Here is a 15,203-nt window from a genome sequence, read left to right as displayed (position 1 = left end):
TGGCATTTTTTGGCTAATATCGGCCGATTCCGATAAGTTCACCGATTTATATTGTGCATCCCTAATGGCAACTAGAGATCGACAGATTAATCGTAATGTTTTCAAGTTCAAGTTTTCATAACAATCTGTATTTTTGGACACCGATTTGGCTGATTTATTTTTTTTTAAATTGTTAATTATTATTATTATAATTTTTTGTACACCTTGATTTAATCTTTATTTAACTAAGTCAGTTAACACATTCTTATTTTCAATGACGGCCTAGGAACGGTGGGTTAACTGCCTTGTTCAGGGGCAGAACGGCAGATTTTTACCTTGTCAGCTGGGAATTCAATCTTGCAACCTTACAGTTAACTAGTCCAATGCTCTAACCACCTGATTACATTGCACTCCACGAGGAAGCCTGTCTGTTACGCGAATGCAGTAAGCCAAGGTAAGTTGCTAGCTAGCACTAAACTTATCTTATAAAAAAAACAATCAATCAAATCAATCATAATCACTAGTTAACTACACATGGTTGATGATATTACTAGTTTATCTAGCGTGTCCTGCGTTGCATGTAATCGATGCGGTGCGTATTCATGAAAAAGGACTGTAGTTGCTCCAATGTGTTTATGGTTAGGTATAACCATAAACATCAATGCCTTTCTTAAAATCAATACACAGAAGTATATATTTTTAAACCTGCATATTTAGCTAAAAGAAATCCAGGTTAGCAGGCAATATTAACCAGGTGAAATTGTGTCACTTCTCTTGCGTTCATTGCACGCAGAGTCAGTGTATATGCAACAGTTTGGGCCGCCTAATTTGCCAGAATTGTACGTAATTATGACAGAACATTGAAGGTTGTGCAATGTAACAGGAATATTTAGACTTATGGATGCCACCCGTTAGATAAAATACCGAACAGTTCCGTATTTCACTGAAAGAATTAACGTCTTGTTTTCGAGATGATAGTTTCTGGATTCGACCATATTAATGACCTAAGGCTCGTATTTCTGTGTGTTATTATATCATAATTAAGCCTATGATTTGATAGAGCAGTCTGACTGAGCAGTGGTAGGCAGCAGTAGGATCGTAAGCATTCATTCAAACAGCACTTTACTGCGTTTGCCAGCAGCTCTTCGCAATGCTTCAAGCATTGCGCTGTTTATGACTTCAAGCCTATCAACTCTCGAGATTAGGCTGGTGTAACCGATGTGAAATGGCTAGCTAGTTAGCGGGGTGTGCGCTAATAGCGTTTCAAACGTCAACCGCTCTGAGACTTGGAGTGGTTGTTCCCCTTGCTCTGCATGGGTAACGCTGCTTCGAGGGTGGCTGTTGTCGATGTGTTCCTGGTTCGAGCCCAGGTAGGAGCGAGGAGTGGGACGGAGCTATACTGTAACACTGGCAGTACTAAAGTGCCTATAAGAACATCCAATAGTCAAAGGTTAATGAAATACAAATGGTATAGAGAGAAATAGTCCTATAATTCTTATAATAACTACAACCTAAAACTTCTTACCTGGGAATATTGAAGACTCATGTTAAAAGGAACCACCAGCTTCCATATGTTCTCATGTTCTGAGCAAGGAACTTAAACTTTAGCTTTCTTACATGGCACATATTGCACTTTTACTTTCTTCTCCAACACTTTGTTTTTGCGTTATTTAAACCAACTTGAACATGTTTCATTATTTATTTGAGGCTAAATTGATTTTATTGATGTATTATATTAAGTTAAGTGTTCATTCAGTATTGTTTTAATTGTCATTATTACAAATAAAAAAATAAAGAAATCGGCCGATTTAATCGGTATCAGCTTTTTTTGGTCCTCAATAATCGGTATCAGCGTTGAAAAATCATAATCGGTCGACCTCTAATGGAAACCATGATGTATTTGATACCATTCCACCTATTCCGCGCCAGCCATTACCACAAGCCCGTCCTCCCCAATGAAGCTGCCACCAACCTCCTGTGGCTTGGAGCTCCTGTCTCTGCTGCCTGGGTGTTTTGAGTTTCAGGAGAATGGAGAGCAGGCCCGTTTTCCTGCTCAAATAAAGGTATTGGGGCTGAATTCTAAACTCACTCCTAGGGACTTTACGTAGATCCTAACGGAATTTAATGGAGCTCCATTAACTGGTATGGTATTAGGTCTAGCTCCATCTTGCCCTCTGATAGGTTGAAATTTAGCCTATCCAGTCCTCAGGTGAACTACAAAACCAGCAGTACCTGAGAGTTAAAGGGCGACTGCACTTCCTGATTTGGCCTTGTTTTTCAGCACTGCTTATTAAGAAATGGTAGCGGCCATGACTGAAGGTAAACAAGAGTTTGATTTGGGAGTCTTTGACATTCAATCAAAGCAAACTGTAGCTAGTCAATTTGAGTTACAACATTATTGAAAGCAAGCTGGCAACATGCATCAAACGTCATCAGGTTTGCTTGATGATGAGCTAGCTAGCTTCCTCTCACATTACATGTTAAGGAGAGGCTATGTAAACTCCTCTCACTGTCAACAGCAAACTTAACATGTGTAAATATTTGTATGAACATAAGATTCAACAACTGAGACAAACTGAACAAGTTCCACAGACATGTGACTAACAAATTGAATAATGTGTCAATGAACAAAAGTAACAGTCAGTATCTGGTGTGGCCACCAGCTACATTAAGTACTGCAGTGCATCTCCTCCTCATGGACTTTGCCAGTTCTTGCTGTGAGATGTTACCCCACTCTTCCACCAAGGCACCTGTAAGTTCCTGGACATTTCTGGGGGGAATGGCCCTAGCCCTCACCCTCCGATCCAACAGGTCCCAGACGTGCTCAATGGGAATGAGATCCGGGCTCTTCGCTGGCCATGGCAGAATACTGTCATTCATGTCGTGCAGGAAATCACGCACAGACCGAGCAGTATGGCTGGTGCCATTGTCATGCTGGAGGGTCATGTCATGATGAGCCTGCAGGAAGGGTACCATATGTGGGAGGAGGATGTCTTCCCTGTAACGCACAGCGTTGAGATTGCCTGCAATGACAACAAACTAAGTCCGATGATGCTGTGACACACCGCCCCAGACCATGACTGACCCTCCACCTCCAAATCGATCCTGCTCCAGAGTACAGGCCTCAGTGTAATGCTCATTCCTTCGACGATAAACCCGAAACAGACCATTACCCCTGGTGAGACACAACCGCAACTCAAGCAATTTTTGCCAGTCCTGTTTGGTCCAGTGATGGTGAGTTTGTATCCATAGGTGATGTTGTTGCCGGTGATGTCTGGTGAGGACCTGCCTTACAACAGGCCTACAATCCCTCAGTCCAGCCTCTCTCAGCCTATTGCGGACAGGCTGAGCATTGATGGAGGGATTGTGTGTTCCTGGTGTAACTCGGGCAGTTGTTGTTGCCATCCTGTACCTGTCCCGCAGGTGTGATGTACCGATCCTGTGCAGGTGTTGTTACATGTGGTCTATCACTGCGAGGATGATCAGCTGTCCGTCCTGTCTACCTGTAGCGCTGTCTTAGTTGCAATTTATTGCCCTGGCCACATCTGCAGTCCTCAAGCCTCCTTGCAGTATGCCTAAGGCACATTCAAGCAGATGAGCAGGGACCCTGGGCATCTTTTATTTTTGGTGTTTTTCAGCGTCAGTAGAAAGGCCTCTTTAGTGTCCTAAGTTTTCATAACTGTAACCTTAATTGCCTACTGTCTGTAAGCTATTAGTGTCTTAACGACCGTTCCATATGTGCATGTTCATTAATTGTTTGTTTCATTGATCAAGCATGGGAAACAGTGTTTAACCCTTTACAATGAAGATCTGTGAAGTAATTTGGATTTTTACGAGTTATCTTTGAAAGACATGGCCCTGAAAAGATGATACTAAGCTATCAAATAATGGCCTGTAGCTGTTAATGAACAATCAACAAAACTTAGCTACTTACCAACACACCAGTCTCATGTTTGACAGTTGACAGTCCAAGTAGAAACTAGTCGGATGTAATCCATATCCTGGACATATGCCCATGATTGTTGATCAACTTTACGGAATCCCATTTTCTATAGAGTAGCTATTTCCTGAGAAAGGGCAAGTACTAACCACACGTTTTGTCTGGTGAAGAGGTTCCAGTCGACAGGTTCGTTTTGCGTGACCGGGTGCCCTTGGTGAGCAGGACTTGCTCATTTTCAACCATTCCATTGGTCCTCCACCCGCACAGGGCACCAGGCCATGTAAAGGCAGCTCGCCCAGTCTTTTCACAGAAAACACTGGGTCACAATAGGCAAAAGGGGGAATGAATTGTTGACGTACAGTGCATTCAGAAATTATTCAGACCCCTTCACTTTTGATATTTTGTTACGTTACAGCCTTATTCTAAAATAGATTAAATTGTTTTTCCCCCTCAATCTCACACTACCCCATAATGACAAAGCAAAAACAGGATTTTTGTTTTCTCAAATGTGTGTGTATGTTTGTTTTACATAAGTATTCAGACCTTTTACTCAGTACTTTGTTGAAGCACCTTTGGCAGCGATCATAGCCTCGAGTCTTCTTTGGTATGACCTTATAAGCTTGGCACACCTGTATTTAGGGAGTTTCTCCCATTCTTCTCTGCAGATCCTCTCAAGCTCTGTCAGGTTGGATGGACTACTAAAGGACATTCAGACACTTGTTCCGAATCCACTCCTGCGTTGTCTTGGCTGTGTGCTTAGGGTCGTTGTCCTGTTGGAAGGTGAACCTTCGCCCCAGTCTGAGGTCCTGAGTGCTCTGGAGCAGGTTTTCATCATGTATCTCACTCTACTTTTGCTCAGTTCATCTTTCCCTCCATCCTAACTGGTCTCCTGGTCTCTGCCGCTGAAAAACTTCCCCATGCTGCCCCCATGTTTCATCCCGTAGGGATGGTTCCAGGTTTTCTCCAGACGTGACACTTGGCATTCAGGCCAAAGAGTTTAATCTTGGTTTCATCAGACCAGAGAATCTCCTTTAGGTGCCTTTTAGCAAACTCCAAGCGTGCTGTCATGTGCCTTTTACTGAGTGGCTTCTGTCTGGCCTCTCAACCATAAAGGCCTGATTTGGGGGAGTGCTGCAGAGATGGTTGTCCTTTTAGAAGGTTCTCCCATCTCCACAGAGGAGCTCTGGCAGAATCACCATCGGGTTCTTGTATAGACAGGTGTGTGCCTTTTCTAAATCTTCTCCAATCAATTGAATTTACCACAGGTGGACTCCAATCAAGTTGTAGAAACATCTCAAGGATGGTCAATGGAAACAACAGGATACACCGGAGCTGAATTTCGAGTCTCATAGCAAAGAGTCTGAATACTTATGTAAATACGGTATTTCACAGGTGGACTCCAATCAAGTTGTAGAAACATCTCAAGGATGGTCAATGGAAACAACAGGATACACCGGAGCTGAATTTCGAGTCTCATAGCAAAGAGTCTGAATACTTATGTAAATACGGTATTTCTGTTTTTTTTTTTTATATATATAAATGTGCACAAATTTTTAAGCCCGTGTTCACTTTGAAATGATGGGGTATTGTGTGTAGATTGAGGATTGTTTTTTTTATTTAATCCAATTTAGAATAAAGCTGTAACGAAATGTGGAAAAAGTCAAGGGGTCTGAATACTTCCTGAATGCACTCAAGTAAGCCAAACCAACCCCTTAAGTCATGACACAGTCACTTACCAAACTCTGTTTATGACTCATATTATCCTATTTACACTTTAGTCAATTTTGACACTGGAATTCATGTTTCTGACCCGTATCGATGCCATAGGCCATTTCAAACCAGAGAAGTTGGTTATAAAGGGCAGTTGATCTTTAAGAGAGTGGGGTGGTTCTGAAATTCAACATATGTCCTCCTAGTCCCTGTAGGGCTCACTTTCTCTGCCACCTGGCAGGCCCTGTTGCTCAGGTCACACCCTCTGACCTATGACCTGAAGGCCTCCAATCATATGCTAGGTGATGACTTGAGAACTCATCATGATTGGGATGTGTGGTTTGTTTTGTCACCTACTACCCTAGTTGAATGCTCTGCATAAGAGTGTCAGTCTACTCAATGACGACAGGCGATCCTTTCAATGTAACCCTCTGGCATGTGTGATAACCACCATACTGTCTGACTTTTGGAGTGTGGTTGGGTAAGACACAGGCAGGTAAATCACACTTACCCACTTTGGCCCAAAGCTCTGGGTCACATGATTATTTCCTTAACCGTCCCTTAATTAATCCCGTTAGCTCCCTCTAGTGATGTTACGTTTGATGCCAGTGATCCGATTCATGCATTGAAATCGCTAAGCAGTTTACTTCGAAGCAGTGGGCAGATACTTGTCACTTTATCAGAAGCATGTAATCACTGACAATTGAAGCGTTGTTTTGTCGAACAGCCACCTGATTGGTTTGGTAGAAGGCAAAAAGGCTACCCTGGTGAGACGTCATCTATAATAATTTGGCTGCTCTAAATTATTTTGACCAGCAGGTACAACTACTGTACACTGTGTTGATCAAAGCCTCAAGTAATGAACCTATTTTTGACACAATTGACTGGAAATGCTCAATGCTTCAGGAAGCTTATTTTCCCTGTAACTAGCTCCCTCCCGCATGTTTAGCTTAGCGGGAGTGTACTGGACACAGCCTATTCATGGCCTGCAGTACCTATCTGCTGGCTAAGAATACCCCTTAGACATTCTGGGAAAGCACAGTGGGAGAGGCAGGTATTTTATTGCCTAGCCAGGTATTATAGGTTATCTGGTGTGTTTCTAGGAGCTTGCCTGCAGCAGGTGTAGGTGTGTGTGTGTGTGTGTGTGTGTGTGTGTGTGTGTGTGTGTGTGTGTGTGTGTGTGTGCTAATGATAAACCTGTCAGGCCGGGCTTCTGAGGGCGTGTCACATGAGGACATGGCCTATAGCTGGGCTGCTAGAAGACTGGCTGGAGGAACTCAATTCATCAAATGTATTTTATAAAGTCCTTTTTACATCAACAGTTGTCACAGTGCTTTACAGATACCTAGCATAAAACCCCAAAGAGCAAGCAATGCAGAAGCACAGTGGCTAGAAAAAACTCCCTAGACGGCAGGAACCTAGGAAGAAACCGATAGGAACCAGGCTCAGGGATGGCAAGTCCTCTTCTGGTGCAGCCGTGTTTTTATTTTATGGAGATTTGAGGCTGTATGTATCAAGCGTCCTAGAGAAGGAATGCTGATTTTAGGCTCAGTTTAGCCTTTTAGATCACAATGAATACAATTACATGGACGGGGGGACCTGATCCTAGGTCGTCACTTCTGCAATGAGAAACTTGATACATAACTCAATTTTTCTCACCAGCTTTTCAAAGGAAAATGGTCTGCGTCGTGAGTGTCTGTGCGAGTGTGTGCATGTGTCTGAGTAATATCCCATTACTGCATTCGGAGGCTCCTCTAGTTCCCCCTGTACCCTGGCCCGCCTCGTATCAATCGGTTTGACCGATATGTAATTTCAGCTGGATCATCTGATTTGCCCCCTCCGTGGGGATATAGGGTATCCAGCCAATCGCAATCACCTCCGGGGGCCGGATGCCCGGCCATGGTTATGAGTGGGACCAAATTAAATTAGTAGTGATGAGATTATTTTAAGCGCCGATGGGAGTGGAAGAATAGAAGAGTGAGACACTGTGAAACCTAATCTAAGGCTGACATGATAGCAAGGCTGGGGCCTGTCTTTGATTCACTGCTTTGTGTGTCTGTGTCTGCACCAGAGTATGTGAGCAAAGCTGGAGTGGTGCTAGGAGCAGAGCGTGTCCATTTTAAATGGAGTGCTGGAGCATCGTCCTTCTCGCCTGCTCCAGTAGAGCTCAGGGCATACCCGTCCCAGCATGCATTTGTAGGCTACTTGTGTGCTGCAATAGCCCCTAGCTTTTGCTGCTGTCATGGAATTCACAAAATATTTTCATAAGGAAACTGATAACACTTGGGTGCAAAATCATGGTGACTTACAAAGATGCACCAAGAGCACCAAGAGGAAGAGCGGGAGTGCAGTGATGTAGTGTTCACTACAAAAGAGTCATTGTGAATCTGAAAATACATGGTGTACTTACGTGCACTTGTTAACAGAAAGGAATGAGGTGGGTAGCTAGTGTGTATAAATTAAAAATCTGATCTCTTAAGTTGATTTCATTTTCGTTCTATTATCTATTCAATAGGCTATTGTTGATTTTGGCCCAATAGGCCTGACATATATTACCTGTTTCATGGAGCATTCTGTTTTGCTAGGGTTATTTTGGCTAAAAACCTTTGGGCCTACCTAATAGAATTTTAAAAAATGTATCCCTGCCGAGCCTGGCAAGAGTGTGTTCTCCGCTGCTGGCCTGCTTTCCAGGCACCATTGCATGAGCCTGAAGCTTGACGTTCATGCAAAACTAGTATGTCACACATGCAAATGCTTCACAATTGTATTTACAGTGGGGCAAAAAAGTATTTAGTCAGCCACCAATTGTGCAAGTTCTCCCACTTAAAGATAAGAGAGGCCTGTAATTTTCATCATAGGTACACTTCAACTATGACAGACAAAATGAAAGAAAAATAATCCAGAAAATCATATTGTAGGATTTTAAATGAATTTATTTGCAAATTATGGTGGAAAATAAGTATTTGGTCACCTACAAACATGCAAGATTTCTGGCTCTCACAGACCTATAACTTCTTCTTTAAGAGGCTCCTCTGTTCTCCATTCTTTACCTGTATTAATGGCACCTGTTTGAACTTGTTATCAGTATAAAAGACACCTGTCCACAACCTCAAACAGTCACACTCCAAACTCCACTATGGCCAAGACCAAAGAGCTGTCAAAGGACACCAGAAACAAAATTGTAGACCTGCACCAGGCTGGGAAGACTGAATCTGCAATAGGTAAGCAGCTTGGTTTGAAGAAATCAACTGTGGGAGCAATTATTAGGAAATGGAAGACATACAAGACCACTGATAATCTCCCTCGATCTGGGGCTCCACACAAGATCTCACCCCGTGGGGTCAAAATGATCACAAGAACGGTGAGCAAAAATCCCAGAACCACACGGGGGGACCTAGTGAATTACCTGTAGAGAGCTGGGACCAAAGTAACAAAGCCTACCATCAGTAACACACTACGCCACTAGGGACTCCTGCACTAGGGACTCCTGCACTCCTGCAAATCCTGCAGTGCCAGACGTGTCCCCCTGCTTAAGCCAGTACATGTCCAGGCCCGTCTGAAGTTTGCTAGAGAGCATTTGGATGATCCAGAAGAAGATTGGGAGAATGTCATATGGTCATGTGAAACCAAAATATAACTTTTTGGTAAAAACTCAACTTGTCGTGTTTGGAGGACAAAGAATGCTGAGTTGCATCCAAAGAACACCATACCTACTGTGAAGCACGGGGGTGGAAACATCATGCTTTTGGGCTGTTTTTCTGCAAAGGGACCAGGACGACAGATCCGTGTAAAGGAAAGAATGAATGGGGCCATGTATCGTGAGATTTTGAGTGAAAACCTTCTTCCATCAGCAAGGGCATTGAAGATGAAACGTGGCTGGGTCTTTCAGTATGACAATGATCCCAAACACACCGCCCGGGCGAAGGAGTGGCTTCGTAAGAAGCATTTCAAGGTCCTGGAGTGGCCTAGCCAGTCTCCAGATCTCACCCCCATAGAAAATCTTTGGAGGGAGTTGAAAGTCCGTGTTGCCCAGCAACAGCCCCAAAACATCACACTCTCCAGAGGAGATCTGCATGGAGGAATGGGCTGAAATACCAGCAACAGTGTGTGAAAACCTTGTGAAGACTTACAGAAAACATTTGACCTCTGTCATTGCAAACAAAGGGTATATAACAAAGTATTGAGAAACTTTTGTTATTGACCAAATACTTATTTTCCACCATAATTTGCAAACAAATTCATAAAAAATCCTACAATGTGATTTTCTGATTTTCTTTTTCTCATTTTGTCTGTCATAGTTGAAGTGTACCTATGACGATAATTAGACCTCATCTTTTTAAGTGGGAGAACTTGCACAATTGGTGGCTGACTAAATACTTTTTTGCCCCACTGTATTTGTAGGCTACAGCCTTGAAATAATTTTAAAAGGCTAATCATACTATATCCTAAATAAACTGAAATATAAATGCAACAATTTCAATTTCATGTTACAGTTCATATAAGCTGTCTGGGTGGCTGGTCTCAGACGATCCCGGAGGTGAATAAGCAGGATGTGGAGTAAAGGTTGACCGATTATGAATTTTCAACGCCGATACCGATTGGAGGACCAAAAATTGTAATAATGACAATTACAACAATACTGAATTAACACTTATTTTAACTAATATAATACATCAATAAAAATCAATTTAGCCTCAAATAAATAATGAAACATTTTCAATTTGGTTTAAATAATGCAAAAACAAAGTGTTGGAGAAGTAAAAGTGCAATATGTGCCATGTAAAAAAATGCTAACGTTTGAGTTCATTGCTCGGAACATATAAATATGAAAGTTGGTGGTTCCTTTTAACATGAGACTTCAATATTCTAAGGTAAGAGGTTTTAGGTTGTAGTTAATACAGTATTTATAGGACTATTTCTCTCTATTCCATTTGTATTTCATATACCTTTGACTATTGGATGTTCTTATAGGCACTATAGTATTGCCAGTGTAACAGTATAGCTTCCGTCCCTCTCCTCGCTCCTACCTGGGCTCGAACCAGGAACACATCGACAACAGCCACACTCGAAGCAGCGTTACCCATCGCTCCACAAAAGCCGCGGCCCATTAGGCTGATTGGCTTGAAATCATAAACAGCGCTGTGCTTGCAAAGAGCTGGTGGCAAAACGCACGGAAATGCTGTTTCAATGAATGCTTACGAGCCTGCTGCTGCCTACCATCGCTCAGTCCGACTGCTCTATCAAATCAGACTTAATTATATCATAATAACAGACAGAAATATGAGCCTTTGGTCATTAATATGGCCGAATCCGGAAACTATCATTTCGAAAACAAAACGTTTATTCTTTCAGTGAAATACGGAACTGTTCGGTATTTTATCTAACGGGTGGCATCCCTAAGTCTAAATATTCTTGTTACATTGCACAACCTTCAATGTTATGTCATAATTACGTACAATTCTGGCAAATTAGTTTGCAATGAGCCAGGCGGCCCAAACTGTTGCATATACCCTGACTCTGCGTGCAATGAACGCAAGAGAAATGACACAATTTCACCTGGTTAATATTGCCTGCTGACCTGGATTTCTTTTAGCTAAATATGCAGGTTTAAAAATAGATATTTCTGTGTATTGAATTTAAGAAAGGCATTGGTGCTTATGGTTAGGTACAGTCGTCCAACGTTTGTGCTTTTTTCGCAAATGCGCGTTTGTTAAATCATCCCCCAGCGTTGCATCGATTATGTGCAACGCAGGACATGCTATAACTAGTAATTATGATTGATAGTTTTTTATAAGATAAGTTTAATGCTAGCTAGCAACTTACCTTGGCTTCTACTGCATTCGCGTAACAGGCAGGCTCCTCGTGGAGTGCAATGAGAGGCAGGTGGTTAGAGCGTTGGACTAGTAAACTGTAAGGGTTGCAAGATTGGATCCCCCGAGCTGACAAGGTAAAAATCTGTCGTTCTGCCCCTGAACAAGGCAGTTAACCCACCGTTCCTAGGCCGTCATTGAAAATAAGAATGTGTTCTTAACTGACTTGCCTAGTTAAATAAAGGTATAAATAAAATAAATCGGCAAAATCGGCGCCCAAAAATACAGATTTCCGATTGTTATGAAAACTTGAAATCGGCCCTAATTAATCTTCCATTCCGATTGATTCGGTCGACCTCTAATGTGGAGGTCCTGGGCTGGCGTGGTTACACATGGTTTGCGGGTGTGAGGCCAGTTGGACGTACTGCCAAATTCTCTAAAACAACGTTGAAGGTGGCTTGTATTATAAAAATGAACATTATTAAGTGCTCTGGCAACAGCTCTGCAGCACATTGCTGCAGTCACAGCATGCCAATTGCATGCTCCCTCAACTTGAGACCTCTGTGGCATTGATTTGTTTGACAAAACTGCACAATTTAGTGGCCTTTTATTGTCCCCAGTAGGGTTGCATAATTTGGGGAATATTCAGAGGTGGGAATATATGGGAATTAATGGAAATATATGCAAATTAATACCATTTAAATGTAGATGTTTTTTTGCATTGGTTATATTTGCCATATCATATGGAGACAAACATAAACCATTTACCTTATAATATGTAGAGATTGCAAATGATTAAATCCCTCCAATAGAAATAAAAAAACAATTTAGTTACGAATTGAACTTTAATTAAATGAGTTGACTCTTCACATGGGATGATTTCACCGAACAACAAAAGAAAGGGAATATTGAATGATCCATCGCATCTCCCTAAAATATTTTCAACATAATGATAGTCTAGACACTAACGCTTTGGTTGTCTTCCTTTCAGGCTTCCATGTCTTCTCCCTGGACCTCCTCATTGTCCACCTCTTGAACATCAGACTCTGAGGCCTCATCTTCACTCTCACTTTCCAACCTTGTTGAGGATAGCTCGTTGTCAGGCTCAAAAAGCCTAAAATTTGTCCGGATAGCGACCAATTTCTCAACTCTTGTATTGGTCAGCCTGTTGTGTGCTTTGGTGTGTGTGTTCCCAAACAAGGACCAATTGCACTCTGAGGCGGCTGATGTTGGTGGGATTTGGACGATGATGGAGGCAACAGTCCCCTCAGATCCACAGTCCCTTCCACCAGGTGGCTGATGAGATGTTGGCATGACTGCCATATTGCATCTCCATCCCAAAGCCCTTGCTTGGAAGTGTACTTCACCAGACTGCCGAGAACCTTGCCGTCATCCAGGCCAAGGTGGCGAGACACGGTAGTGATGACACCATAGGCCTTGTTGATCTCTGCAACCGACAGGATGCTCTTGCCAGCATACTTGGGGTCCAACATGTATGCTGCTGCGTGTATCGGCTTCAAGCAGATGTCTTCACGCTTTTTGATGTATTTCAGAACTGCAGTTTCCTCTGCTTGGAGCACAGTGAAATGGGCAGGGCAGTACGGATTTCTTCTCTTACATCTGCAAGCAGAGTCTGAACATCAGACAGGATGGCATTGTCTCCCTCAATCCGCGCAATTGTTATTGCTATAGGTTTTAGGCTGCTTACCACTCTCTCCCAAAATACATCATCCAGTAGGATCCTATTGCTGGGGCTGTCCATATCAGCAGACTGTGATATGGCCATTTCTTGGAGAGACTCCTTCCCCTCCAGGAGACTGTCAAACATGATGACAATACCACCCCAACGGTTGTTGCTGGACATCTTCAATGTGGTGCGCTTATTCTTTTCACTTTGCTTGTTGAGGTAGATTGCTGCTATTACTTGATGACCCTTCACATACCTAACCATTTCCTTGGCTCTCTTGTAGAGTGTATCCCTTGTTTTAGGTGCCAGAATGTCCTTTTGGAGCAGATTCAATGCATAAGCAGCACAGACAATGGGTGTGATGTGAGGGTAGGACTCCTCCACTTTAGGCCAAGCAGCCTTCATGTTCACAGCATTGTCTGTCACCAGTGCAAATATCTTCTGTGGTCCAAGGTCATTGATGACTGCCTTCAGCTCATCTGCAATGAGACCGGTGTGTCTGTTGTCCCTTGTCTGTGCTCTTGTAGAGGTAAGAAGCTTTAGGTTGTAGTTATAAGAATTATAAGACTATTTCCCTCTATACCATTTGTATTTCATTAACATTTGACTATTGGATGTTCTTATAGGCACTTTAGTATTGCCAGTGTAACAGTATAGCTTCCGTCCCTCTCCTCGCGTGCAACTTACCTTGGCTTACTACATTCGCGTAACAGGCTCCTTGTGGAGTGCAATGAGAGAGAGGCAGGTCGTTATTGCGTTGGACTAGTTAACTGTAAGGTTGCAAGATTGGATCCCCCGAGCTGACAAGGTGAAAATCTGTCGTTCTGCCCCAGAACAAGGCAGTTAATCCAACGTTCCTAGGCCATCATTGAAAATAAGAATGTGTTCTTAACTGATTTGCCTAGTTAAATAAAGGTATTTAAAAAAATAAATAAACATTTAAATAAAATAATTCGGAAAATCTGAGCCCAAATATACCAATTTCCGATTATGAAAACTTGAAATCGGCCATTACGATTTAATTTGTCGACCTCCTTCCAATACACATTGACTGTGGGCATCAGAGGTGAACCAGTTGCATACACAGCTCAAACAAGACATTCATCACCATTTCTCTGACTACGTTCCTCCATTAAGTCAAAAAAACTTCTGAATCCAGGAGAACCATGAACTGTTGCTATCGATAAGGTGTCTGATTTCATAATTTTCACCTTGAATAGAAGTAGAGGGACTTTTGTCAGAGGTTGTTTGCTGTGAGTGCTGATGGAACTTTATACACTTGGCTAGATGATTCTGCTTCTTTGTTGCATTCTTTGCATATGATTTGGCACAGCTTTTGCAAATGTACACAGCTTTTCCTTCTACATTAGCTGCAGTGAAATGTCGCCAATCAGATAGTGCCCATGGCATTTTCCTGTAAAGATTAGAAAAAACGAGTAGAAAAAAAATACAATTCCATGTACAGATAAATAGTTAAGCAGTTAGAGTAAACAACTCCTTTGTAAGATACATGTTTTAAAATGAAACATGTATGGAAACAGGTGATTTTACTAATTAACAAAAAAAATGTTTGCATAGTCAACTTACACACACGCTTATCCCACCAGACATGCCACCAGACGTCTTTTCATAGTCCCCAAATCCAGAACAAATTCCATAAACGTACAGTATTATATAGAGTCCTTATTGCATGGAACTTGCTATCAAATATTGCTCAAATAAACAGCAAACCTGATATCAAAAAACAGATAAAGCAACACCTCGTGGCACAACGCCTATTTGATCTAGATAGTGTGTGTATGCATTGATATGTAGGCTACTTGTGCCTTTTTAAAAATGTATGTAGTTCTGTCCTTGAGCTGTTCTTGTCTAATGATGTTCTGTATTATGTTTTGTGTGGACCCCAGGAAGAGTAGCTGCTGCTTTTGCAACAGCTAATTGGGATCCTAATAAAATACCAATTACCAAAAATCTCATTAATGTACAAGATCTTGAAAATCAGCTGTACATGTGATGGAGGAGTGCACTGCACATGTGGTGGAAGATGCAGAGAGTTGCAATTCTGTTGAATTGGGGA

The 15,203-nt window shown here is 42.2% G+C and overlaps 1 protein-coding gene across 10 annotated transcripts in view; it reads left to right on the top strand.

The window, feature by feature from the left end:
* The window catches only part of LOC110535683 (transducin-like enhancer protein 1), a 39,595-nt gene that overhangs the window by 4,544 nt on the left and 19,848 nt on the right, over positions 1 to 15,203 (top strand). The window contains exon 1 of one of the 10 annotated variants that reach the window (XM_090190100.1): positions 13,410 to 13,655. The exons of 8 other annotated variants lie outside the window; for them this stretch is intronic. In XM_090190100.1, coding sequence (XP_090046226.1) covers positions 13,530 to 13,655 — 126 coding nt within the window. In that variant the 5' untranslated portion in view covers positions 13,410 to 13,529. Of the gene's footprint in view, positions 1 to 13,409; positions 13,656 to 15,203 lie in introns of those variants that run through there. One more of the 10 variants, XM_090190099.1, reaches the window with a different exon arrangement.

Source organism: Oncorhynchus mykiss, chromosome 11 (assembly GCF_057628025.1).
Source record: "Oncorhynchus mykiss isolate SJ-2025 chromosome 11, ASM5762802v1, whole genome shotgun sequence".
NCBI classification, from domain to species: domain Eukaryota; kingdom Metazoa; phylum Chordata; class Actinopteri; order Salmoniformes; family Salmonidae; genus Oncorhynchus; species Oncorhynchus mykiss.
This window is presented reverse-complemented; position numbering and strand designations above follow the sequence as displayed.